Source organism: Xenopus laevis, chromosome 4L, assembly GCF_017654675.1.
Source record: "Xenopus laevis strain J_2021 chromosome 4L, Xenopus_laevis_v10.1, whole genome shotgun sequence".
NCBI lineage: Eukaryota > Metazoa > Chordata > Amphibia > Anura > Pipidae > Xenopus > Xenopus laevis.
The window spans coordinates 99,981,789-100,008,305 of NC_054377.1; the positions used below are offsets into that span (position 1 = coordinate 99,981,789).

At 40.3% G+C, this 26,517-nt stretch overlaps 1 protein-coding gene across 3 annotated transcripts in view; it reads left to right on the forward strand.

Annotated features, from left to right (window-relative positions):
• Nucleotides 1–25,693, forward strand: part of bcar3.L (BCAR3, NSP family adaptor protein L homeolog) — an 81,141-nt gene extending 55,448 nt beyond the window's left edge. For all 3 annotated transcript variants that reach the window (NM_001091730.1, XM_041589256.1, XM_041589254.1), the window contains 9 exon segments: nucleotides 8,412–8,543; nucleotides 12,329–12,771; nucleotides 14,387–14,487; nucleotides 15,370–16,001; nucleotides 20,489–20,604; nucleotides 21,179–21,347; nucleotides 21,612–21,723; nucleotides 22,996–23,202; nucleotides 25,118–25,693. In NM_001091730.1, the coding sequence (NP_001085199.1) occupies nucleotides 8,412–8,543; nucleotides 12,329–12,771; nucleotides 14,387–14,487; nucleotides 15,370–16,001; nucleotides 20,489–20,604; nucleotides 21,179–21,347; nucleotides 21,612–21,723; nucleotides 22,996–23,202; nucleotides 25,118–25,278 (2,073 nt within the window). In that variant the 3' untranslated portion in view covers nucleotides 25,279–25,693.
• Nucleotides 25,694–26,517: the final 824 nt, after the last annotated feature.

A 26,517-nucleotide genomic window follows, 5' to 3' on the forward strand; every position in this document is an offset into this window, starting at 1 on the left:
GAAATGGATTTCAGTGCAGGATTCTACTGGAGCAGCACTATTAACTGATTCATTTTGAAAAAAATGTTTTTTCCCATGACCGTATCCCTTTAAAGGTAAACATTTACTTCACATACTCTTAAATTACAAAAGCTGATATCTACTCTACCCATAAGGTTCAAGAAAGCCAAAAATAACAGGGCTTTGCAGTGACTATTCCTTTTAATGCGCTACAAGACATTGTATGGTACAGTAGTTTGTAATGACTTATGAGGATCTTGTCTACTGAATATAATACAACACAGATTTGCATATTTGAAGGATATAATGTGTTCCCTTCATCAGTATGAGCATACCATTGATGCAGTTTCCCATGTCATTTGCACTTGACCTTTCAAGAGTTCAGTGCCTGGAAAAATGAAGATGAAAAGTTAGCAGTGTTGTCTGCCTTGTAAGAATGCAGGACTGGATCATGAATAGTGACCTGCTGGGTTTCTTCATACTACAGTATCAACATGCTTTAGAAGGCCAAGAGCTGTCAGCATTTCACCAGTGGTTGTTGTACAGGTTATTGTACTTGTGAACTGTCTTACTATAACATAACTTATCCCTTTTTTAGGGACAATAATGTTTTGCACTAGAGTTTTTTTTTTTTTTAACACTGGATGGAGGCCCCATTATAAATAACGTTAAGACAGATCTTCCACAGCTAGCAAATTGGACAGAGCGAACATGTTTGTGATTTATTTATGTATTTATTGTTATTCACATGGTTGTTCCCAGCACCGTTTCCTTGGAAAGCAGAAGAAGCCACACCATGCTTTTAATACCATGCTTTATGGCTAAAGTTCTAGCCGTTACATTACACAGATTCTGTGAAAAATCAATTAGTAAATTTAAGACTTTTTGTTACAATTACATTGTCTATGACTTGATCCCTGCTACTTATCGGAGTAACACAGAAACACACTGAAGGTTGCAGGGTACCCACAATTACAGCTCCCAGTGCCAGATGCACCCTGCTGAATTTTATACTGACCACCCAAACAGGGCGACACAAATGCTTGCCACTCAAATTAAAGGGGAAGTGACCCACAGCTAAAAGAATATGTATGATCATTATAGAGGTAATCAAAGAGCCGTGAATACCATAACCAAGTTGACTTATTAATCCTGGCAAAGGAAGATTAACCTCAAACCACAGTTTTTATATGTAACTATATACAAAGCTATATCTGAAGTCAGGGCTGGAGAACAAATATGGCCCTTTGCCTTAGGACTAAACAGACTGCTTTGTATAACCTCATCTTTATATATTAATCCTACCTTCCAACATTTGATCTATTGGATAATCATCCAGCTACTTAATAAAGCTCTATCCAGCTTATTATTGTAACCTAAAACTGCACAGAATTAATCTATTCTTGTGAGGAAAAAAGTATATTTCCATCCCAGTACAGGTCATTAAGATGTATGCACTAAAGAGTGGCATGTTGCCTCCTGGCTGTGGTACAGTAGTAGGATAGTGAGCTGAAATAACTTGGGAGTGAGACAGGGCCATGACCCAGCACTCTGGCACACATCAGCACCGCTGTACAGAAGGCTTGATTATTTGGCTTCACTAGAACTGCAGGGTAACTAAGTATAGAAGTCACATGCACGTGTTTCTTTGGGGAAGGTCATCTGTGCTTAATATCTGAATAATCTCCAGTATGATCTAAATATGATGAGCTGGCATGAATGAATGCAGAGATCTAGTTACCAAACTGGTAGGAATCATAACTGCAGCCAACGTACTGTCAGCCCATGTGAGCCAGATACTAGCCATGTTCTCACTGAGGGGCTTCACTATCCACGCTACTTTACACATTCCAGAGACCTTGGCACCGTTCAATATCTTAGCAGTAAAAGTTGGTAACTGTGTTTGCCTGCATTTATGGCAGTATATTTCAGTGTGTAGCCAATATTGGATAATATCCATGCTAGAGAAAACAAACCGTTATAATATCCGTGCTAGAGAAAACAAACCATTACCCTGCTCTCATTCCAACTGCAAATAAGCCGCTTTCAGTCTTCTGATCATTTCACCACAGGGGGGTGGGGCAGTCCTGTAGTTTTGGGAACTTGTGATTTTTGGAGATACCAATGCTAAGGATGTAAAAAAAAATATTAAATGGAATCTGGCAAATCATATTGCACTTCCAGTCATGAGTTGTGCCTCCCTGGTATAGCTACAAATATAGCACAGTAAACAGGGGTTCTCATGCAGATTTAATATTCATAAATAACACTGACCAATGAAGCAGCCCCGTGTTATTAATTTTCTTTTAGAATCATCCTAAACCAAAAGTTTGGTTGCTTGAACCAAGGAAGATACTGAACTACTCTATATCTGTTAAATCTTACTGACAGACAATTTATTTTCTGGAAAATCTCATGGGTTTTTGTAAAAGGTGAAAATCATTGCATGTAGTAGTTCGAACTAAGAGACATTTACATGGTCACTTTAATTTACACCAACAGTCATTTTTAAACAGAGATTGTGCAGCAATTTGCAGTTACTCTTCATTTGTATTAATTTATTAATGCAGGGTCACCAGACTGACCCACTGGGAGAAAACACATTGAGCACTGGTCCTGTTGGGTCCTACAGTCAATAGGCACCCAGATTCTGAGAAAGAAATACACTTTTGCTCTTGCCTTATCCCACTGACTTCAGTGCAATGGCATAAGTAGAGTAGACCAGGCAGTGGCATCCCTCTGCACACCTGGAGTGGAGAACATCCCGTAAAAGCTATAGTGTGTTCAGTCTCCCACCTGGAATTTCTTGTTTAGATATCCACAGGCATCATTTTGGTCACATACATGGGAGGTACATGGGCTGATCTGCCAAGTCTGTAAGGCCAGAATTTGCAATCAGTAGTTGTGTTGTACGTGGACATTTTGTCAGATGTTGGTGCTAAACAAAGCAAATAACTTTGCGAAAAATTATTTATAGATTCAGTACTATAGCGCAATTCTATGGCTTTGCAAGTGCTGATTCAGACTTTTCTACTGTTTTTGACCTTGTCTCCTTGTTTTTTTTTTTTTTTTACCAAGACTGTGTATAAATTGCTTCTAGGTGCAATTAAACATGGCTTTCAGTAAACAAAGGCTAAAATACATATTTGTTGCAATACTAAAAAAGGTCCCTTCTGTCATGAGATGCTGAGTGATAGGAACATGATCTCTTTAATGATTAATCTGTGGACTGAGAGAGAAAGTATCCTGCTAATCACATTATATGCTGCATGAAGTAACCATCTTCAGGTTTAACAGAAATTACACGTTCCATTAATGACATCCGGCCTCCGGGGACAGCCTGGTATCCACTCATGGTTAGACAGCCCCAAATCTCTGCTGGGCATCAATTTACAGCTCAACAGGAAGCTGGAGACCTTTCAGCTACTATAGCAGTGATCCTGTGGGCTTTGGGGAAAATTAGGTTACGCAAAGAGAATGACACATATTATCCCAAAGCCTCAGATCCTGTGTGTCATCATGTTGCACATAATGTAGGTATTCAAAGAAGAAAAGCATTACAGGATAATCGATTATTTCACCAACTGATCCTCCAAAAGATTTATAAAGATGTATACCTGACTAAAAACATATAGTCTGGTATATATATAGTCAGATACATAGTCAGGCTCTTCAACAGTTTAGTAGAGTAGCCATCTCCACAGCAGTATTATATACTGTATAATGAAAAGGACTGGAGAGCCTTCCAGTGTGAATAAATGTAGCTTGCACCAGAGGAAGGACCCGTGTGATCTGAAACATGTAGTGCTTCAATAAAAACAACATTTATTCACAATGGAAGGATCTCCAGTCCTTTTCATTATATATGATACTTTTAGTTACTGGGCCTAGCAGGATGCCACATTTATTTTGGCCAGAAGAAGAATTACAAGGTGTCTATATTTTATTTAGGGGGCATTTTTATTACCACTGAGTATTTCATATGCTAAGAAAGACTATAGGCACGCAGTCTGAAGACTACAGCTTTTCTCTGTTTCAATATGTTTATTGACAGAAATAAAAAAAAGAAATTTGCGTAACAGACAATTTACATCACCTCTGAGTAAGACTACAGCTTTTCTCGGCCTGTGTATTTTACAAGCGGAGAGAAGCAGATTTGCTCGCTGTCCCTGCTCCATTGGTTTGAATCCAATCAGCCTTTGTGCACATACACAGCAGAGCGAAGCAGAGGTTAGCCCGGAAATGTCTCTTTTTGCGTATTTGTCCTGACCTCTGCTGTGCGCGCAAGATGATCGGATTAAGATTAATGGAACAGGTTCAGGGAGCAGATCTGCTTCTCTCAGCCTGCAAAAATACACTAACCAAGAGCAGCTGAAGCCTTCAGTCTGTGTGCCCATAGCCACACATATACATAATGGCCCAGTAGTTTGTCCATTGAAATTGCACTACACTTCAATGGACAAACTACTGGGCCATTAAAGTTTTCAAAACATTGAAAACGTGCATAAACAAAGTTTATTATATGCTAGTCTGCCTTGGTTTCACATTCTCCATTTCTTATCTCAATCAATTATGTACAGAGAAAGACTGAAATTATTCTCTTGAGAATTAAAATCCCTGTCACTCATGTGGGAGGTCATTGGCCAGAAGGAAAATGCCGGAGGCGCACTTCCCAGCTTCTGATAATATCCAGTTTTTCAGCCCTCAGGCCAACTGTCAGTTTATTGCAATTTGCCGACTTGTATGTGTAGATTGCACATGTTTGTTCTGCCTGCAGTGCATTGATCATATTGCACAGCAATAGCCCTCTGTGTTCTATGACCTTTCTGTCCTGCTGTGCTGCACACAATAGGTTTCACATTGAGGATCCTGTACTCTTGTAATTGAATGATTATTACAAAAACAACGGGGATCATTGAGCATGACAGGGCTGTGATTTGAGGACTATGTAAGATTATGCAAAAAAAAAAAGTTAAAACATTTTAGCTTTACTAGACATTACATATTTTCAAAAATAAATCTAAACTCTTCTCTAAAAATATACATAATGACTTTAGTCAAAATATGGAGCTGCTGCTTTATGAGGAATACCTCCTCAGAAGCACTCAGTACAGCGGCTCCTATGTGCCTTGAGGTCATAGCAACTGATCCTATTGCTAATTATTTAGCCACCAGAGGTCACTGTTAAATGTTAGTGAATAGATGATTTTACCTTGTTTCAACTGACAGTGGGTGCTCCCAGATATTCTGAAAGGGTTGTTTAGTTCAAATGCTTTTTTCACTGCAGTTATTTTTAGAAAAAGTTGTTCCTGATGTACTTTTTTTTTCTTAATTTAATTTTTAACCGTTTCTCTGATATGGAACTTTTACGTTTTATTTTGACATTTCTCTTCCAATAGCAGATCTGTGAGGGGGAAGGGGGATCACTGGCCTTATTTGCTACAATAGTTGATACATTTCTGATCTTTGGCCCTGCAGAATAGAATCCATGACCATCATGAAAGGCAGCTGTTCTAATTGATATTGTTGAGAAATATTATAAAATAATACCTCCCAACTGTCCCTATTTCGGAGGGACAGTCCCTCTTTTGACAGCTCAACCCGCAGTCCCTCATTTGTACTGGAAAGTCCCTCTTTTCTTTGCACTGAACAGCCAGAAAAAGAAACAAAGTTTCTCACTTAATTGGCTTTTAGCAGAGAGCCCAGAACAGGTAACAGGTGCAAATAAGATACTTTGTAACAAGTTTGAGACACAAAAACACAGTTTAGATAAGGAGAAATATTTTCAAACTTTCATAACCTGCCAAATTTTGTAAAACAAACATGGTAATTAGGGGGTGTGGCCACAGAAAGGGGTGTGGTCAAAAAATTGCTGCGCTACATGCGGGAAAATATTTTTTGTCCCTCTTTCTACTTCTAAAATGTTGGGAGGTATGAAATAATATTATTTTTTTTTTTTTTTTAAAGTTTTTATTTTCAGGTTTTCAAAAGAAAATAGGGTAAGAGAGAGACAGAGAAAGAAAGGAAAAGATAGGAGAGCAAAGGGAGCAGGGCATGCTAACACATCTAGCAATCAGGAACAACACAGTTTAACAATTCACATTTCTCAGCGGAGTGTCCGGGTTCTCACTGTAGGTCAACCACGAGCCCCAGATATTGGTAAATTTTTGCGGACAGCCGCGGGAAAGGTATGTCAATTTCTGGTTTGACAGAGAACCGTTGACTAGGTTCAGCCAGAATGGCAGGGACGGAGGGGCAGTAGATTTCCAATTCAGAAGTATGGCTTTCTTTGCGAAGTAGAAAAGTTGGAGATACCTCCCACATGTCATCGGTTAGTTCAGGGATATCCCTTTTCCATTTTCCTAGAACATGGACAAGTGGATCAGGGGAGGTCAACCACAGCAGTTTATACGAGCAGGAGAGAGGTTTGTTTAGACCATCTTTACGTAGATATTTTTCTAGAGTAGTACCTGACACTTCTATCGGTCTCTCAGGGAATTGGGAACGAAAGGCGTGGGAAAGTTGGAGGTACCTGAAAAACATACTTTGGGGCAGGTGAAATTATGAAATAATATTATTAATGCAGCAAATTGTTATAGTTCAGAGTGTGCACTTGGATTATTGGGCTGCTAGACTCAAACACCAGAGAAAGGAACATTCCATTAAATGTTAGGAAAAAAAATCTTTTGGTGCACAGCCTCTGTTGGAGAGCCCTGTCCTAAAAGGTACTAGGGGATGCTTGTCTTGATTCAGTCACTGACCTTTTACTTATCAGCATGGTTAAATAGGCTACTGTATAACAGTGGCCTACTGTCCAATTACCATGGATATGTCTTTAGAGAGCTGTCTCTTTAGCAGGTACTGAGCTTCCATAGCAAGATAGAGCTGGGTGTGCTGCACTTATATTGCTTCCCTAGTTTGCTTAAACAAAGCTATGATGTAATGCACGTAAAGGGACATTGTGCATAGGGAGGCAGCTTTTAGGGGGCAGCCCTTGGGTGCTTATATTATTGAAAATATTTTTTATTATTTAAATGTTGAAAAAATCCCCATTAGCCTCCGCAGGAGACTAACTGTTGGGGGGGGGGATGTGACGCTTACAGGGCCCAGTGCAGAGTATGTGACATTTTGTGGATGTGACATTTTTGCAGGCGTTCCCATATGTTGGGGGCTGTTGTAAGGTCCAGTGACTGAGGTGGCACCAGAAGCAAATACAGCCCTAGAATGCCGTAATTTACAGATTTCCTGGGAAACGCAAATCAGACAGTTATGAAAAAAACATAGGGTGCAGTTTTCCTGGGAGCCTGAAAATCTATATTTAGAGGGTGCTGCAAAGCACTGAAGGCCAAGTGAGTTTCTGTTGCACCCTGATATGCCATTCACATCTTATTTGCCAGAACCAAGCTTGCTTCCTAAATGGGGCAGAGGAAAGGTTCTTGTGGGCAGTCCAGATGCACACCAAACTGTACATTCCCCTACTATACACCAGTGTGTCATTAATGCCAAATAAATCTACACATATTTACAGCAGAGACCTCCGATCCACAGCACAGTGGGTTCAGAGGGCCCCTGTGTACCCAGAAGGGGTGGGGGAATTGCCGTCATAAAATGGTTTTGCCCCAGAGTACTTAAAGGGTCAGCAACTTTGACCCTTTCTACACCTCTGACTATCATCATCCACCCAGTGTGGTAACAAAGTCAGTTGTACCCAGGTCTTGCAACCAGTTAGATTGTTGCTTTCTTCATTCACACATTTCTAAACCAGTATGTCAAACTGTTTATTGGTTATTAAACTTGGCTGCATAACCCCAATGCTATTTCTCCCTGTGTGAAAGCAAGAGTACAGTTTATACACTTTGTAGCCTTCACTGCTATATAATTGGTTAAATTCATCAGGTTTACGTGACAATATAACTTTGAACACAAACCTACAATACAATTTGGTTGTGCTGCAAGTGCAGTAGAGTGTTACTCCATATATATGATTATATACTAAACACAGAACGTTGGCTCATGGCAATTAGCGCTGAACTTCAGGATTTAGGCAGTTCGGTATCCTTTTACACATTCTCTCCTATATAATCTAGAAGCAAGATAGCTGGTCATTGAATAGTTAAAGCACTGGCTTAAAGTAATGACTCATAAAGTTGGTGCAAAGAGCATTTTGTAGATTTAAGAGTGCTGCATGAGACTGCAGGTGCAACCGAGCTCGGTTCCAACCTGTGTGACGGCCTTTGATCACAGAGGCAGGCCGGCTTATGAAATGCTACACCCACATCTCGGCGGCAAGTGACAGTAGGTGACAGAAGACAAAACGAAAGTTCTTGTTGTGGGTGCTGTGTCAGAAGCTAGGTGATACAGTAGCACGCGTAAATCTCACTGGTGCTATGCCTCATTAATTTGTTTTGCAGTTTTCCAAGGATCGCTATATTATGGATGGTGGAACCCCAGACAAGCTGAAGAAGGAGTTAGAGGAAGAGTTAAAGCTGAACAGTGAAGATTTAAGGAGCCATGCTTGGTATCATGGGAGGATTCCACGGCAGGTCAGTTTCTTTTGCTCCCTCTGAAATTGTAAATCTTACACTGCACACAACTTATGCCTTCTAGTCAAAAAGCATGCTAGAAACTCCCAGCACTCTCAGCAAGCCTGTGGCAGTTGGCTAAATCAGCTGTGTTGGGGTTCAGCAGTTGATGGAAAGCTTCTTCTAAGCCAGAGTAGCCTGCAGGGCCCTGGTTAACAAGCAGAACAAAAAGAAGCTGCCTCTATTTTTTGTGGGATATAGGAGTTAACAGCATGAGGTATCACATAAATATATAATACCCATCTCCTCCTTTATTCCTATGGTAGGCTCAGAAACAGAAGTAGAAGTAGAACTAAATGTTCTGAAAGAAAACCTAACCAACTTAGAATTTATTACTTAAGTTAATTTATTATTTACTAATTAGTCAGCCACCATTTTCTTATGCTCTATGTGTCACTGTATCTGATCACCTGACAGGAAGTAATGTTGGTTCTAACTGTAAGGGGTAGAGGAGTAGCAGTAAAATTGGCAGTTCTGTCCATTCATTGGCTGATGTAACCTAGCAAGTTTGCCCTTGGTTTGTGTGTGAGCACATAACTTCATGCAAGCCAGAAAGATGGACTTTAGTACTGAAATGGCAGTGTTTCAATCTAGGAGTAAACAGTAGGTACTCCCTATAATTCTGTTCAGAACATCGGGCTGCATCCAGCACAGTAATAAGCCCCACAATTGACAGGGTTTTACCTTCACATAAATTGTGCAAAAGGTGTTTGATACAGCCAATATTTTGCCTCTCCTCAGGATTGTCAGTGGTACAGGTATGGGATGTGTTATCCAGAAAGCTCCAAATTACAGGAAGGCTGTCTCCCATAGAGTACGTTTTATCCAAATTTTTAAAAATGATTTCCTTTTTCTCTTTAATAATTAACAGCACCTTGTACTTGATCCAAACTAAGATATAATTAATCCTTATTGGAAGCAAAACCAGCCTATTGGATTTATTGAATGTTTACATGATTTTCTAGTCAACTTAAGGTATGAAGATCCAAATTACAGAAGATCCCTTATCTGGAAAACCCAGGTCCTGAGCATTCTGGATAACAGGTCCCATACCTGTACTATTAGAAAAATGTGTTTTTTTGGGGTTTTTTGTGAAAGGGCTTATATAGGAAACAGTGTATTGAATGTGGGCTGGTTTATGTAATTTATTTTCATAGAGACCTGCAGTAGTTACTGCACTAAATTGATTGAAGCTGTGGGTGCTTTATGTAAGAGTCCATCCCAATGACCTTTCCCTGGCTGAGCTGCGCATATAGATTCAGTGGGTGAGTCCAGGTGTATGCTCTACTCCTGAATGAAGTCAGCAGAGCTATTCATGTGTGCTATTTGCTCAGCTCACCTTTCTGTGAATGAGAAATTAAAGCAGGAAGGTCTAAGCCCCGCACACTAAATACCAAACTCTTGCTAAAAAGCTATTTGTTTGCAGTCTCGTTTATTTTAGTCCAGACAATAGCTGTAAAGCACAGTGTTCCTTTCTTTCTTGCCAGTACTCATGGGAAGGCAGCAGTGCGGTCAGCTTACTGTTCTTCAACTCGCAGCAGTCTCTGGTAAAAGTGAAGAACTTAGACTATAAGTGCAGGGGAAATCTGAAAAAAAAATTACACACACACTCACACACACTCACACACACTCACACACACTCACACACACTCACACACTCACACACACACTCACACACACTCACACACACTCACACACACTCACACACACTCACACACACTCACACACACTCTTACCCATGTTCATGTATAGATAATATGGCAACTGGAGTCCTTTCTCCGGTGCCAACTCATATCTCTTTGGTTTCCATTTACTTGCTGAATGTTCTGGCAGCCATGTAATGTTACCAGGGAAATCAAGCAATTGGGTGGGGGAGTTCTTACTAATAACACATTAGTGGCCAGCAATTCCCTGTTCCATGGAAAGTGTCAGAGAAGGCTGCAAAGCTCGGGTTTCATTTTATATACTCCCCCTGCACATAAAAGCATAAATTAAAAGGAGCATTTACATGGAATAGCCCTTTCCTCAGCAGGGGCCTACACTGCTCATGAAATGTGCCACTGAGCTTTTATGATCTGTGAAATTTCAGCAAATCTGCTACTATGTTTCCCACGCTTGGACTTGGGAATGTAATTCCTATAATGTACTTTCCATTACATATCAAAATATGCTACTACTCATCACATAGGGTTAATTGTCTTTCCTCATATAATGCACCAAAGTATACACAGCACTGCACGCATTGTTATTCAGACACACTGAGTCCATGGGTGCCTGGGGCAGGTAAGTTAATACTAAACCACATTATAATGTGTGCTGGAATTCTGCAAGCTGAAAAGCAAAGTTTAGTACTGTAGGTTACAGGGGGTCCTAAATATCCTTCGCTAAATTGTAACATAAGGAAAATGTGTTTTGGTTACTGCTACTTTTAAGCAATGCTGCCATGTAGTTACAATGTAGTTATTGGCTCTTACAGTAGGATTAGAGGATACACTGTTGTCTTGCCCTCAGCGACATTACAGTAAATGTACTGTACAAGCAGCAGGAGATATAGTAGCTATTAAGATTAAAGAAGCAGTAAATCACCTTTTTCAACATTAGTTCAATAAATAGAAATAAATAGAAATATGTATATATAAGCTGTCATTTTAAAGAGTAGTGGTCCAAAGTGGAAGGCTCATAATACAACTGAATATATAATTTAATATATGTGTGAATATAATAATATAATCAGATAGGTTGTGACTATAATGGGGGTGGTAAACTGAGAGAGCAGTGTATGCATTGCTAAAGAGGAGAGGATTAGAAGTATCTGTTACAGTAAGCTCCTTTCATAACTGCTATACTCGCACGCGCATTCCTTATGTAGTAAAGGTAAGAGACTGCTGCATAGGAATTCAGTTGGGGCACAGTATGAGGCAGCATTAATTCACCTTATTCTTTTAAAAGCCAGTTTTTCATATGAAACCATTTGATTGTCTTTTTGGAATGAGAGTGATATCAGGTTACCATGTTTCAGCTACATTCTCTCTTCTGAAAAATGAGGCATTGCTTTATGTTCTATACTGCTAGCAGCATATTCAATTTATCACAGCTAACCCCCCCTAGGGTATGTTTTCCATTTAACAGTTTTTTACCCTTTACAAATTCTACTAGTACTACAGCTATATGCTACCTTTGAGTCATCGTTTTTTCCCCCCAAAGTTTCCATTGTTCCAGTTTCCGAGGATGGCCTCCTTTTTTTGTTTTATATATATTTTGTACTGCAAAGTATGACTGAGGCTAAGGCCACACTAGGCGATAGCGCGGCGATTTGACTCGCGGCGACTTTTCGCCGCAACTTTTAAGCCGCAATCGCTGTGGAAACTTTTGCGCTGGCATCTATGGGGAATCGCGAGCGTAAAAACACACGCGGCGATCTTTTTTCTATTGTCGCTCGAAATCGCCTAGCGAGGCAATTTCGAGCGACAGTAGAGAAAAGATCGCCGCGTGTGTTTTTACGCTGGCGATTTTTCGCGATTCCCCATAGACGCCAGCGCAAAAGTTTCCACAGCGATTGCGGCTTAAAAGTCGCGGCGAAAAGTCGCCGCGAGTCAAAACGCCGCGCTATCGCCTAGTGTGGCCTTAGCCTAAAATTTGTTGAATTAGCTGTAGGAGCAAAGGGTTTTGAGCTCACTAACTGATGTGGCCAGTGCTGGAGACAGGGACACAAGCCTCATTTAATATTTGTGTTCTCCGTTGTTCAGGTATCTGAAAGCTTGGTGAAACGAGATGGGGATTTTCTTATAAGGGATTCACTGTCAAGTCCTGGAAACTTTGTGCTGACCTGTCAGTGGAAAAATCTCTCCCAACATTTCAAAATAAATAAAGTAGTCATCAGGCTGAATGAAGCCTATTGCCGGATTCAGTACCAGCTGGAACATGAAAGCTTCGACAGCATCCCTGCCTTGGTTAGATTCTATGTTGGTAATCGCAAGGCCGTGTCCCAGCAGAGCGGAGCCATCATTTTCCAGCCCATTAACAGGACAGTGCCTCTGCGGTGCATTGAGGAGAAGTATGGTACCTCTCCTGTCAGACGGCTGGAACTGGGCATCATGGAAGTGAAATCAGAACCCACTAAACGTCTGAGCCTTAACTTTGGACAAGGGATCTCCCAGGAACAGAGCCTTGTCAGGGGCAACCTACTAAGGTTGGTAATAAATTGTCATAAATTGCTGACCAAGGCAATACCTCTTGCTCTGGTCCACCACCCGCTTGCCCCTAATTAGCATCCCCTTCACCAATTGCTTCCCCAATATTGCAATCACCCCAAGGCACTTGCCTCTGTTGCAAATTCCAGCCCTGATTATGGTGGCCATAATTGCTTATTTGGAGTAACCTCATCTACAAACTTTAATCTGAAGAGCAGTCCAGTGGGTAAATTATCAGGCACAATGTTGAAGTTATTACTTGATAAACCGAGCCTCAGTGATAAATAGTTCTATTGCTTTCTAAACACAAAATAGTTTGGTATTATGTTTCTTTACAGCTCACAGTCTCTAAATGTTCTAAATATGGCACCTTCTACAGGAGATACTTTTCTAGTAGAAGTAGAAATTAAATTGAAAGCATCTGTTTTATTTTTACAGAGAAAAGGGAAATTATTTTCAAAAATGTGAAATTAATTAATTATTATAACAGGTTTTACAAATAGTAGATCCCATACCATACATATGTGATAAGGATTTGTACTGCACACTGTAAGTGAGCCTTCATTTTTTATAGATTTTGAATCTAAAAAACCCATCTAAAAAACAAATGCTCTGTAAGACTACAAATGTATTGTTATTGTTACTTTTTATTACTCCTCTTTCTATTCAGGCCTCTCATCTTCATATTCCAGTCTCTTATTCAAAGCAATGCATGGTTGCTAGGGTAATTTGGAGCCTAGCAATCAGATTGCTGAAACTGCAAACTGAAGGGCTGCTGAATATAAAGCTGAATAAGTCAGAAACCACAAATAATAAAGAATGAAAACCAATCACAAATTGTCTCAGAATATCACTCTCTGTATCATTCTAAAAGTTCATTTAAAGGTGATGCAAAACGGTTAAAAAAAACTTGATCTGTGCAATAAATCCACACGTGGGAGCACTGCAACCAAATCCAAAGGCGATCCACCAGTAATACTCATGCACAAGGGCAGGCAGTGCACACGTAACCTGCTCTTTCATTCAATAAAAGTAAAACTTTAGTAAATAAACTGTGTTTATCATGCTTACCAGAGGCAATCGGCATATCAGTGGAGAAGGAATGATGATAGTCCCTAACCAAGCTCCTGAATTTCTTTAATAGTACAAGCACCTCACATCCCATGAGACGTATATCCTAATCAACAAGACATCATAGTTGATCATAGTACAGCATATAATACTAAATGTGTAAGACAAAAGCAAAGCCGATAATCAACTTACAGAAATGTATGTAGATAAAAATACAAATAAGTGGCGATATAAAGCAGAATTCTTTATGGCACGATGCAAAGTCCACTGAAGATTGTCTTGCACATATTCATTTGCAGGTATGGGATGCATTGGTGCAACTACACAGGAAGCAGACCATGCGGTTGCGGAGTGGCCCGGACCACAGGGTCTGCTGTATAGAAATGCCCCCAAAAACATACAGGCATGTTAATTAGCTCCTGATAAAACTGACCCTACTGCGTAATAATGTGATGGGGACATTAGAGTGGTGTAAATTTGTAAGCATTATATAAATAACTATATATATTATATTATATATAAGAATATTGATGTTTTCTACAGAAATAAAGAAAAAAGTGGGAGCCAACCAGCATGCCTGGATAATATGCGGGAAAAACGCCGACCTCTGAAAGCTCATCAGTCGGAAAGCTACTTGCCTTTAGGTAAATATGTTTTTATTACAACAATTTCACTCATAGATATGGGTGCAATGTACAGAATTGTTCAGGTACAGTGGCATATTTATGAAGCTGTATAAAAGCAGTGGAGAAATACTCCTCAAATTCTCTTTACACTGTGTCTGTTTAAATAAATTAAAGGGGAACTCCACACAAAAACACAACTTAAGCTTTTTGAAAAGTAAACATAATTTCAAGCAACTTTGCAATATACATCAATTAAAAAATACGCAGACTTTTCATGATTTTTAATGGTTTCTGAGTCAGAGCATGGGGTGGGGCTGTGATGTCAGTAGGCAGGGTCAAGACATAGATGTGTGTGTTTGTGACGTCAGGGGTGGGGCTATGATGCGGCAATTGGCCAATCGCCATTTAAATCAAGTGGATCCTGCCTGATTTTCCTTATTTGGAAAACTGGGCAGCCCTTCAAAATACCAGGCTGTCCGGGTCAAAACAGGTCTTTGCTGAGCTGGCTGACTACTGTTACATTGTATCAGCAGCCAGCTGTCCTAAGGGCAAGGCCAGATTTGACCTTTTTAAAAAAGAAATGCCGGGCGTCCTGTGGCGGATTTTGGCTTGCAAGTGCCCTGTGTGAATTGCCATAGTGCGTTTTCCATTAGTTTCAGTGGTAGTGCAGTTTATGCATATTTACACATGGCGGAGCTTTAAAACGCCACGTCTGCATAGAAAATGGCATTTATTTATACTTTTTCAAGAAACTGGTAACTGTGATGGGTATATTAGGGATGTCTGGGTTATCTGGGCCTCTTTATCAGATTTTGGTTTGGAAGCCAGAGTTCCGTTTAATATGTTTAAGGGCCTTTTCAATATGTTGTTCAGTTGTTTCAATATGATAATTGCTTGCAGGTTCTCGGCAACCATGTTTATCACAAGGAATGGATATGAAAACATCTCCCAAACCCCATGTCTTCAGGACTGGGAGTGAACCAACCCTTAGCCCTACAGAAATCAGGAGGTTCAACCACGAGGTTCATCCTGTTGAAGCTCTAAGAGGATCAGACAGTCAGCTGTGCCCTAGGCCTCCTCCAAAACCCACCAAAGCACCTTCCATAAAGCAATCGCAGTCTCCATTGGTGTGGCAGAGTTCAGAGGCAAACTATTGTGAGTTTCACCCTACTCCCCCAGAGGACTGTGCTTGGTCTGACTCCCACTCGTCTCACAACAGCTATATAGAAGATCAAAGGACAGATGAAATAGAGACATTATCTTTCAGCAACTCTGAACTGAGCTTCCCTGCATTGGATGACAGTATTTCCCAGTGCTCAGCAACAGATTTTTGTGGGAACGTAGAAGATGATGAGTTTATTAGGCCAGTTTATGAAACGGTTTCATCTTTTTGCCCAAATGACTTTCAATCCGTTCTCCTGACTGCAGAGAACAAACCACTTGAAACCTCTCTGCTGAGACGGGCCAAAGAACTGTTCACTAATAATGATCCAAGGACTATTGCAAAACACATCCTCAGGATGGACTGTAAGGTAAAGGTCAACTAATCATCTATGATATATATTGTTTCTAAACAGGAATTCTGGAAAACTCTCTCAAGGCATAGGCTGTTAATCTGGGGGTATCTGAGCTCTTCTCACCTTAGTGAGGCAACAGAATGAAGTAAATCCTGCCCCAAAAAGAAAAGTAGCATGGAGTTACTTTCACTTGGGAACTGAGCAATCAGTAGTTTGCATGTTTGGCAATGGGAGTAGAGCAAGGGTTAGAAGGTTAGAATTGTAATAATAAAGAAGATAGACAAAGCCAATGGGATTGTTTTGTACAGGTGTCCCAGGATTTCCTACATATCTCTCCATATTGCCTGGCCTTTCTACTGTAATAGAAACCTTGAACCCCATTCTATTGGCTGTTTGTTGTAGAGTGCTTGCTGGCATAATATAAATGACACTGCCCAGTGGGCTATGAACAAATGAACATGCCAGTGAACATGTGCTCAACTGCCTTCTCCACATTATCACAGGTACAGTCACCATCACCAAAGTGCTTTTGCTGGTGTGAACTGATGGGGGTACTGACAAGCTACAGAAGGGCCAGAAATTGGGGGTAGGCAGGCAGAAGAGGTACATGTCTAGCACCCCCTAAGTGCTTTTTCTGCCAACCCCTAGTTCCAACTCTGTAAAGTCAGCTTTACAGACTGATGATATTTTTAGAATAGTTACTAAATACAAAATCCTGTGTTTCACAAAGTGAAATGTATCGGGGTATAAGAATGTGTGTAACTGCTTTGAGTAGTCCGACATCACTATGAAAGCAATCCAACCTTATTCTTTCCAGTGGGCGGCATCCCTGAGCTCTAACACCCTCCATATCGTTAATCCCCATTGCACCCCTCAGAATTATTGATCCCCAATTCAAACTGCAAGCAGGGTTTAACTCTGCAGCAAATCCTTTCCATTGCTGCACAGAAAATAGATTGAAAATCAGAACCCTTTTTTTCCCTTAAAATGGACCCGTCGCCCAAAAAAATGATTCAAAATCCTATTTTATCACATTAGTCAAGCAAAATGAACTTTAATTACACTATATAAATGATTTGAATCTTGTTTCCTTCAGTCTGGGAACTCATAATTATAGCAAGCAGACAGGAGCCATTTTGTGGACACTGTTATTAAAGGAGAAGGAAAGGTTAAAACTAAGTAAGCCTTATCAGAAAGGTCCAGCTAAATATACCAGTACACCCCCAAAGTAATGTTGCTCTGAGTCCCCTGTCAAAAGAAACACTGCATTTCTTTCCTTCTATTGTGTACACATGGGCTTCTGTATCAGACTTCCTGCCTTCAGCTTAAACCTCATTGCCCTGGGCAAGAGCATGCTCAGTTTGCTCCTCTCTCCCCACCCCTCCCTTCTCTACTGTAATCTGAGCCCAGAGCAGGGAGAAACTCAGGCAGGAAGTGATTTCACACCACATTAATACTGCAGCTCCTATTCTAAACAAACAGAGAGTTTCTAGAGCTGTTACTCGGGTATGGTAAAACATTCTGCAGAATAAATATAGCATTCTAGCTTGCACTATTGCAGCTAATCTATTGGCAATAAAATGCCTCCGTAGCTTTCCTTCTCCTTTAAGACAAGTCTTGTATCATCTCAGAATCTTGTTTGTGCACCAGAATGGGGACCTGTGGCCCTCCCCATGCCCTGGCTACACAATTACATGGTTAAGAGAACTGGGGGAATGTGGGGAGAGCAGTGACCTCTAGGAAGTGCTGAATTGAAAGTGAAAGTAATTCTCTGCCCCTCCTCTATAGAGGAGGGGCAGACAATATTTGATTGACAGCGGAGATTTTTAAATGAGCTTACAACAGCTATGAATGCTTTAATAAAAAATAGAAATTGGATTTCATGTTTAATTTAAAAAGGACTTTTATTATACAGATTGTTGTCTGGGTGACGGGTCCACTTTAATAGGTGGCCATTTCATCTGTTATGAGTAAAGTCCACTAGGGGTACACCTATAACTAGATCACCCATCAATGGTCACACATGGTCTCGGGGGGGGGGGTTCTAGGAAGTAAGGTGCTGCTTACTCTTATGTGAGTTATGTACAAAGCTGCCCATAAGCTGGTGCTGTACATCAGGATCCTGGTGAGAGGCTTTATTGACACTTTGAGTTCAGTTCTTATCTCACCCATGTCATTCATAAAATCTGAAGGTACATCAGTTGGGAAGGATCTTATCTTCAATGTATTATTTTATATATTGTTGTTGTAAAAATTCCAGGTTAGTGGAGCTGATAAAAACATGGGAGTGTGTGTGCAGATTTACTCTTTTAGGGGAAGTATACTAATTTTTCAACATTGGTGCAATGAATAGGGCATGTGGTGAATATAAATCTTGCCTATTGTTTTAATCACACACAAATAGTTTATATTTTTTTTATCTAAATAGGGCAAACAGCAAGCTGTAGTGTAGTGATTTGATCATTAGACGGACAGAGGATCACTGGCTGGGCAGTTATTTAGATTCAAAGTTTAGTAAATGCCTTTAATGAGGATACAAATCTAGAGATGCAGATACATGGCCGGTATTTTACCGGCCTGGCCAGAAAAAATGATGGTTAATCCCAATGTTATTAATAGGGAAAAAGATAAATCTATAGGAAGGCCGGTATTTTATTCCAGAAAAGGTGGCAACCCTATATCATGCAGCTATGGAGAGTATGTGGCTGTGCTCCTCTCATTTCCTCTGGCTTGTGTAACTGTAGCACTGGAGGCCCACGGGCAACATGTAGCCCTCCTAAGGGGGTTTTATACCCTTTCAGACTGCACATCACTATTTGAACATAATGTGGATTGTAACATCGGTGTGTGTTTAACAAACCTCTCATTGTGTGGAACAAGTTGCTCATCACTGCTCTACATCCAAGCTGTCCCAGGGCTGCATGCGGCACTTTATAGAACCTCTCTGAATGACATCATCATTTAAAGGGGCAGTTTCTCTCCAGAAAACTTTTAGGACGATGCCCACAGAGATGTTTGAGGATTTTTTTTTTTAGTCCTTAGGAATGTTACCCAAATTTATCTAGAGGACAGAAATTTATTGTTATAGCTGTTTTTATAATATTCAGGTACAGGATCCGTTATCTGGAAACCTGTTATCCAGAAAGCTCTGAATTACAGAAAGGCCATCTCCCATAGACTCTATTATCCAAATAATTAAATTTTTTTAAAATTGGTTTCCTTTTCTCTGTAATAATAAAACAGTACAATGTACTTGATCCAAACTAAGATACAATGAATCCTTATTGGAAGCAAAACCAGCCTATTGAGCTTATTAAATTTTTACATGATTTTCTAGTAGACTTAGGGGCAGATTTATCAAAGTCAATGAGAGAGGTCCAGGGATCAATTTGGAGTTGTTTGCTGCCATCCTGACATTCGTTTTTTTAGAAGAAAAAACTCAAATCGAGTTTTTAAAATTTGAATCAAATTGGATTTGCATTTGACTCGTGTTTTTGGGTCGATCCTATTCACCCGAGTTTAAAAAAATTTATTTTTTTATAATAAATTCCGAATTTCGAGTTCATGGGAGCTTTAAAAAAACTCGCATGAATTCAAAATTTGACCCTTGATAAATGTGCTTCTTTAGGGTAAGGTCACACTGAGCGTTTCGGGGGGATTTAGTCACCTGGCGACTAATCGCCTCATCTTTGCGGTGACCAATCTCCCCAAACGCCTTCCCTCACTCTGCGCTGGCGTTCGGGGAGATTGGTCGCCGCAAAGACAAGGCGATTAGTCGCCAGGCGACTAAATCTCTCCGAAACGCTCAGTGTGACCTTACCCTAAAGGGGTGGTTCATCTTTAAGTTAACTTTTAGTATGTTATAGAATGCTCAGTTCTAAGCAACTTTTTCAATTGGTCTTCATTATTTGTTTTCTATAGTTTTATACTTATTCGCCTTTTTCTTCTGACTCTTTGCAGCTTTTCAAATGGGTATCACTGACCCCTTCTATAAAGCAAATGCTCTGTAAGACTACAAATGTATTGTTATTGCTAATTTTTATTGCTCATCTTTTTATTCAGGCCCACTTCTATTCATAGTCCAGTCTATTTAACATGGTTGCTAGGGTAATTTGGACCCTAGTTACTAGATTGCTTAAAATTCTAATTGAAGAGCTGCTAAATAAAAAGCGAAATAACTCAAAAGCCTTCAAAAATAAAAAATGAAAACCAATTGCAAACTATCTCCGAATATCACTCTCTGTGTCTTACTAAAAGTTATCTCAATGGTGAACAACCCATTTAATGTATTAAGATCCACATTACAGAAAGATCCATTATCCGGTAAACCCCAGGTCCCAAGCATTCTGGATAATAGATCCCATACTGTACCAGTGATGAAACTCCCATACTCAGAGCAGCAGGCAGCCCTCAACAAGTAGAATACAGGTTAAAGTCACTTATCAAGGAAAGCACATGTAATATTTGCAGAGCATTTACATCAAAACCTTTGTACCTTGCAGGTTGCTAGGATACTGGATGTCACGCCAGAAGTGGAGAGGATGATGGGAGTAAGCTCCGGACTGGAACTCATTATTCTACCCTATGGGCACCAACTACGCTTAGACCTAATGGAAAGGTAATTATTCAGACTACTGGCTAAGTAACATTTCATTTTGCCAGTGACCTTATAAATACCATAAAGTAATACATATACACAGAGAGTGAGAGGCCACTTCTATCCAGTAGATTGACTGAAAATAAGGGAATCCATGTGCAGCTAAAAACCTTTAGGGTAAGGTCACACCTGGAGATTCGGGAAGATTTAATCGCCTCTTCTTTGGGGCGACTAATCTCCCCAAACTGCTTCCCCGTGTCTTCCGTCCGCCTGCGCCAATGCACTCACAACGATTTGATTTCTGAAGTCGTCTGAGGTTTCCTCACGAGTAAACTTCTTGCGACTTCGGAAATCGAAGTGCTGCGAGTGCATTGCCGCAGGTGTTTTTTCATTGAAGCAAGCGGAAGACACGGGGAAGCAGTTCGGGGAGATTAGTCGCCCCAAATAAGAGGAGATTAGTCGCCGGGCAACTAAATCTCCCCGAATCTCCAGGTGTGCCCTTACCCTTTTATTTTATAAAAGTAGAGTTGTAGCCTGATAATGATCTGTAGCAGCATAAGTGTCGGCTAATCACTTGTCAATGTCCTTCTGCCAGGCACAGCACCATGGCTATTGGCATTGCAGTGGATATACTGGGCTGTACAGGGAATTTAGAAGAGAGAGTCGCAACATTGCACAAAATCATCCAACTTGCAGTAGAAGTGAAGACACTGGGTGATTATTTTGCCTTTTCTGCCATCATGAAAGCACTGGACATGCCTCAGGTAAGAGCACATGGCATCAATCAGAGCTGGGGGAGACTTTCTGCATAGTGAGCTCTATCTTTTATTCATCCTGTTGCTCTTCATTGAAGCTGTTGTCTGGTCATATGGAGAGCCAAATGTTGAGATGATTCCCAGTATCAGGGACTGCACTGTGAATATGGGCACAGAGTTGTAAACTGAAGTACTGTTACATAATGTTGCCTAGTTATTTATTGCTGCAAAACTGATATTCATTATTACTAATATGGACTTTTCATATGGCAGATTACAAGACTGGAACAGACTTGGACCATGTTACGCCATCAGTATACACAGACTGCTATCACTTATGAAAAACAACTGAAACCATTTAGTAAATATCTCCATGAAGGGGAAGGTAAGTGGATTGGCATCATTATGGCTTCTTAGGGGTCTGGCGAGGCTTGTGTATTATCCCCTGCCATATTGGAGCTGTAGAATCTGTCTTTCTACTGCTGATTTTCCACCTGAAATCACAAGTTGAGCTGCTTCTTCAGTAGTTTTGTTTGATCAGCATTTTGTCAAGGGCACAAACATCAGGTGGGATCAAGGATTCCACGTCGGACCCTATTTTATTTATAGGCTCCACCCACTTCCACATCATTTGGTTTAACTGAATCCATGAAGAAAATAAAATCTTGTAGAGGAATAACTTATTAGAGACCAGTGTATTGTGGTATGTGAAGCTACACTTATCAGTCATGTGGGTTCATATTATCTGTTTGTTAAGGCACATCACATAATGGAGCTCATTTATCAACACTGGGCAAATTTGCCCATGGGCAGTTACCTATAGCAACCAATCAGTGATTAGCTTTTTAAAGCCAGCTGCAAGTAAAACAATGAAAGCAGCAATTTGGTTGCCATGGGTTACTGCCCATGGGCAAATTTGCCCAGTGTTGATAAATGACCCCCAATGTGTCTGCCATAGTGATCTCAGGAAGAATCATTGCAATGAAAATATCTTCCCCTGACATTGCTCACACTAATGAATGAGAGACATGAAATCTATGACACATCCTCATAAAAGGGGTGGTTCACCTTAAAGTTACTGTTTAGTATGTTCTAGAATGGCTAATTCTAAGCAACTATTTAATTTTTCCTTTTTTTATAGTTTTTGAATTATTCTGACTCTTTCCAGCTTACAAATGAGATCATTGACCCCCATCTAAAAAATGCTCTATAAGGCAACACTTTTTTTTGTTGCTACTATTTATTACTCATCTTTCTGTTCAGGCCCTCTCCTATTCATATTCCATTATCTTATTCAATGGTTGCTAGGGGCATTTGGACCCTAGCAACCAGATTGTTGAATTTGCAAAGTAGACAGCTGCTGAATAAAAAGATAAATAACTCAGAAACCACAAAAAATAATAATCAGTGAAAACCAAATGCAAATTGTCTCAAACACTCTTATTAAAAGTTAATAAACCCCTTTAATATAGAGACACAAACTCTTCTTGCTTTATGGACACATTGGCATTTAAGAACCATATCAACATGTGCAGTTCAGCATCCAGTTGTAATATTAATTATGTGTTAACTAAAGGTATAATTTACATTAAACGCCTAGACACTGCAACATATATTCTGTATCTATTTACCAACATGTATTTGACCTTCATTTTAGCTTTGGATGCTCAAGAAGATGTGACTGTCCCTCTAGTGATGCCTCTAGTTACATTGCTGGAACGGCAGTCTGTCCTTTTTGAAGGAATGGACTTCTGGGAAAACAACGATCGAGGCTGTGAAATTCTGTTTAACCACCTGCAAACAGCTCGGCAGGTAGCTCACAATGCAACTGTGTATAAAAAGAATGCACAGAGAATACTGGAAGGTAATGGGATTACAGCTTGATGTGTTTGTACAGTAGCATTAAAACTACTATATATATATTGCTGGATATTTTAAAAAAAAAAAAAGATATATATATATATTATTTATGCATTTCTGTGAGCAACAAATTTGCCAAAAATGTGTCTCCATTGGAAATAACCAAAATCACTGGCATTAAAACCAACATATCACAGTCGCCTCTGGAGGAAACTTCAGGCAACTTTGCAATATGTTGGTTTTACCGCCAGAGATTTCAGTTATTTCCAATGGAGACACATTTTCTGTGGAGACAAAGATTTGTCGTTTGCAGTTGTCCATAGATAAATGTGGGCGACAAATCTTCCCTTCGGCCACTGACCTTGGGGTGAAGACGCACAGAGCTAATAGCAGCAGCTACTTGTCATGGCTACAAAATAGTCAATAGTGATACTTGGCTTTACTAAGACTCTACATGAGTTTTAGCAAAAGAGGTTCCCAATATTGTCTATGGCAGGGTATTTTGTAGCCACAAAAAGTAGCTGCTACTGGTAGCTATGTTTCTCCACCCTTGGGGTAAGGGCACACCTAGTGATTTGGGGAGATTTAGTCGCCTGGCACCTAATCGCCTCTTCTTTGGGGCGACTAATCTCCCCAAACGTCTTTCCCCTGTCTTGCGCCGGCTATAATGAAAAGTCGCCTATGGCATGGCACACGCAGCGCTTCGATTTCCAAAGACGCCCAAAGTTTTGCGACTGCCGGCAGGGGGCAGTTAGGGGAGATTAATCGCCCCGAAGGAGAGGAGATTTTTCACCGGGCAACTAATCTCCCTGAATCGGAGCGTGTGCCCTGACCCTTAAAGGAGAAGGTTAGTTAAGTTACTGGGGTGTGCCAAATGTTAGCTACTCCCAGTAATTATAATTGCTTACCTGATACCCAACACATTGCTCCTGTTTAAGGATAAGTAAAAACCGTTAAAATAAGTGAATGTAAAAACAAGGAGGAGGCTATTGTAAGTACTTTTGTCATTTATAATCATTATTTATTTTGTTTTTATCCCAAGATATTAAGGGATACATGTACTGTTAATATGAATGAATTTTGTTTTGTCAGCGCCACCTGCTGGTTATTTTCCCACCATTCCCAAGAAAGAGGCTGTTCTGATGTTCTTCTGCTTTGGAATAAAATTAGAAACCTTTCTCAAATCATTCCTAAGCAGAAGAACATCAGGGGAACAGAAAAGTGCACTGACCCCAGGTTACTTCTACAGGAGCTCTGTGGCACATTCTTTATTTTTCTTTTTGCCCCGAGGTAATGGGCATGCACAGTGGAAAGCTGGCTTTTTGTTTGCTGCTAAATTTAGCTTTTAACTCTAATGCTCATCCTGATCAGCCTGACAAAATAGGCTATGGGCATACAGAGCGTTAGCTCAGCTACTCTGTGAGCTTAGGGTAAGGGCAGATTTGGGGACAATTTACTCGAACTGCCTTCCCTTCCCGCCGGCTATAATGAAAAACCACCAACAGGATGGCACTCGCGGCGCTTCATATGCAGTTCGGATATTTTGATCCTGCCTCAATTTACTTGTCACGGACATAGAAGGTAGAGGGTTACTCTATAGGGCCAATTATATCCTGAGATAATGTGACTGGTATTAGCACTGGGAAGCAATTCATGATATTAAGGGAGTGCAAATGTTGTGACTGCTGCTACAAGGAGGTGTTATCCCCAGGCTCTGGTCCTTAAAGGGGTTCCCAGCCCCCCTTCAATACTCTGTTGTGGTGTCACTATGTTGCTGTAACTTTAGGAAGCAGAGATCTAGCAACAGATATTCTTTTTTCATATCAACCTGCAGATCCCATGTAACGTTGTTGTAAAAGCCAAGTGTGTTCAGTATTCTCCTAATAATAATACTAATTTTTTTTCTGTTTCTGTCCCAGGATTTAAACCTGATGAATTGATGAGTGAAATCTTTAAAACAGAATTTCAGATGCGACTGCTGTGGGGCAGCAAGGGAGCGTTGTTAAAGCAGAGTGAAAGATACCACAAGTTTGGGCAAATCCTGACGGCTCTGTCCCGGAAACTGGAACCTCCTTCCTAAACAAGTGACCACTGGTTAAATGTTTTAACATGAAATCGTTGCTATTTGCTATGTAGGACAGAGACTTCTGTGAGTGAAACAGACACATATGTGTAGATGGGATAACAAGACATTCCCCAGTTGTGTACGTTGCTGTAAATGTATGATGTATATTTGTTTTTAATATGTGCATAGCTCCTATTTATTTACTGTCCATAACATGTAATGGGGTCAGCGACACTGAAAAAGGCTTCTGATAGAATTTACTTTCATTCAGTATTTCTCAATGATTCCTCCTGTGCAGAACTCCAGGGCAGGGATTTTAAACTGAAAACTTGCTGCCAGAACAAGGCATATTTTAGATTTTTTTTTTTTTTCATTGTAAAAATAGCAGAAATTGGCTCAAATTTCAGACAATTAAAATGCATGGAATGTTGGTAGATGTTGTGGCTTTTCTAATTCCCATAATTCCACTTTTGTGAGCATCCAGCCATCATCAGAGTGGCATTTGTTTGCCTTTCTGTCCACAAAGTAACACAACACAGTTGCCAGCTATTTTGCTAACGATAAAGTTACTGGGCAATACAGCCAAGTCAATATGTGTCCCGATTCCAAATCCACAACAGTTACACAGCAGAGTAGCATGCATTTATGTATGACACCTTTTGATGTTACTGGCCCTTTAGGGTGAACCTATTTTGATCATGTTGTGTTGTGCAAGCTCCATTGGAAAGAACAGGGAGCCGCCGTTTCTTTCACACTCATACACACTGACTATCTTCCAGGTAAGCTGATTTTTGGGCCAGTGCATTCCAGTTCCAGGCCAACTAAAACCCTACACAAATACCTGATCCTCACCAAAATAATTATTCACTAATGCAAACGTTTTGTTTTGTGACATTTCTAAAGGTCAGTGTATTTAGTTCTGATGTGGCCGGAGTGATTGTGTTGCTCAGTGAGGCAGGTCCATTAGACAAAGACTTCCCCAGGCAGCAGTACAGGAATAGGAAACAAAACGATTGTAACTGATCCTCCTGTGGGTCTTGTGAAACAGGTCTCAGCAGATCTGCGAGGTCAGGTACCCGATATTGTACAATTATTATACAGCCGTAGTCAAGACGAGTTAAGAACGCTACAAATGAAAGGGACTTATGGCTTTCGGTACACAAGGAGCCCCTAACACCACGGATCTCAGTAGCAAACTGTGGGAAACGCTCATTGTACACTGACCACATGGTGCATTGTAAAAGTGCAAAAAAG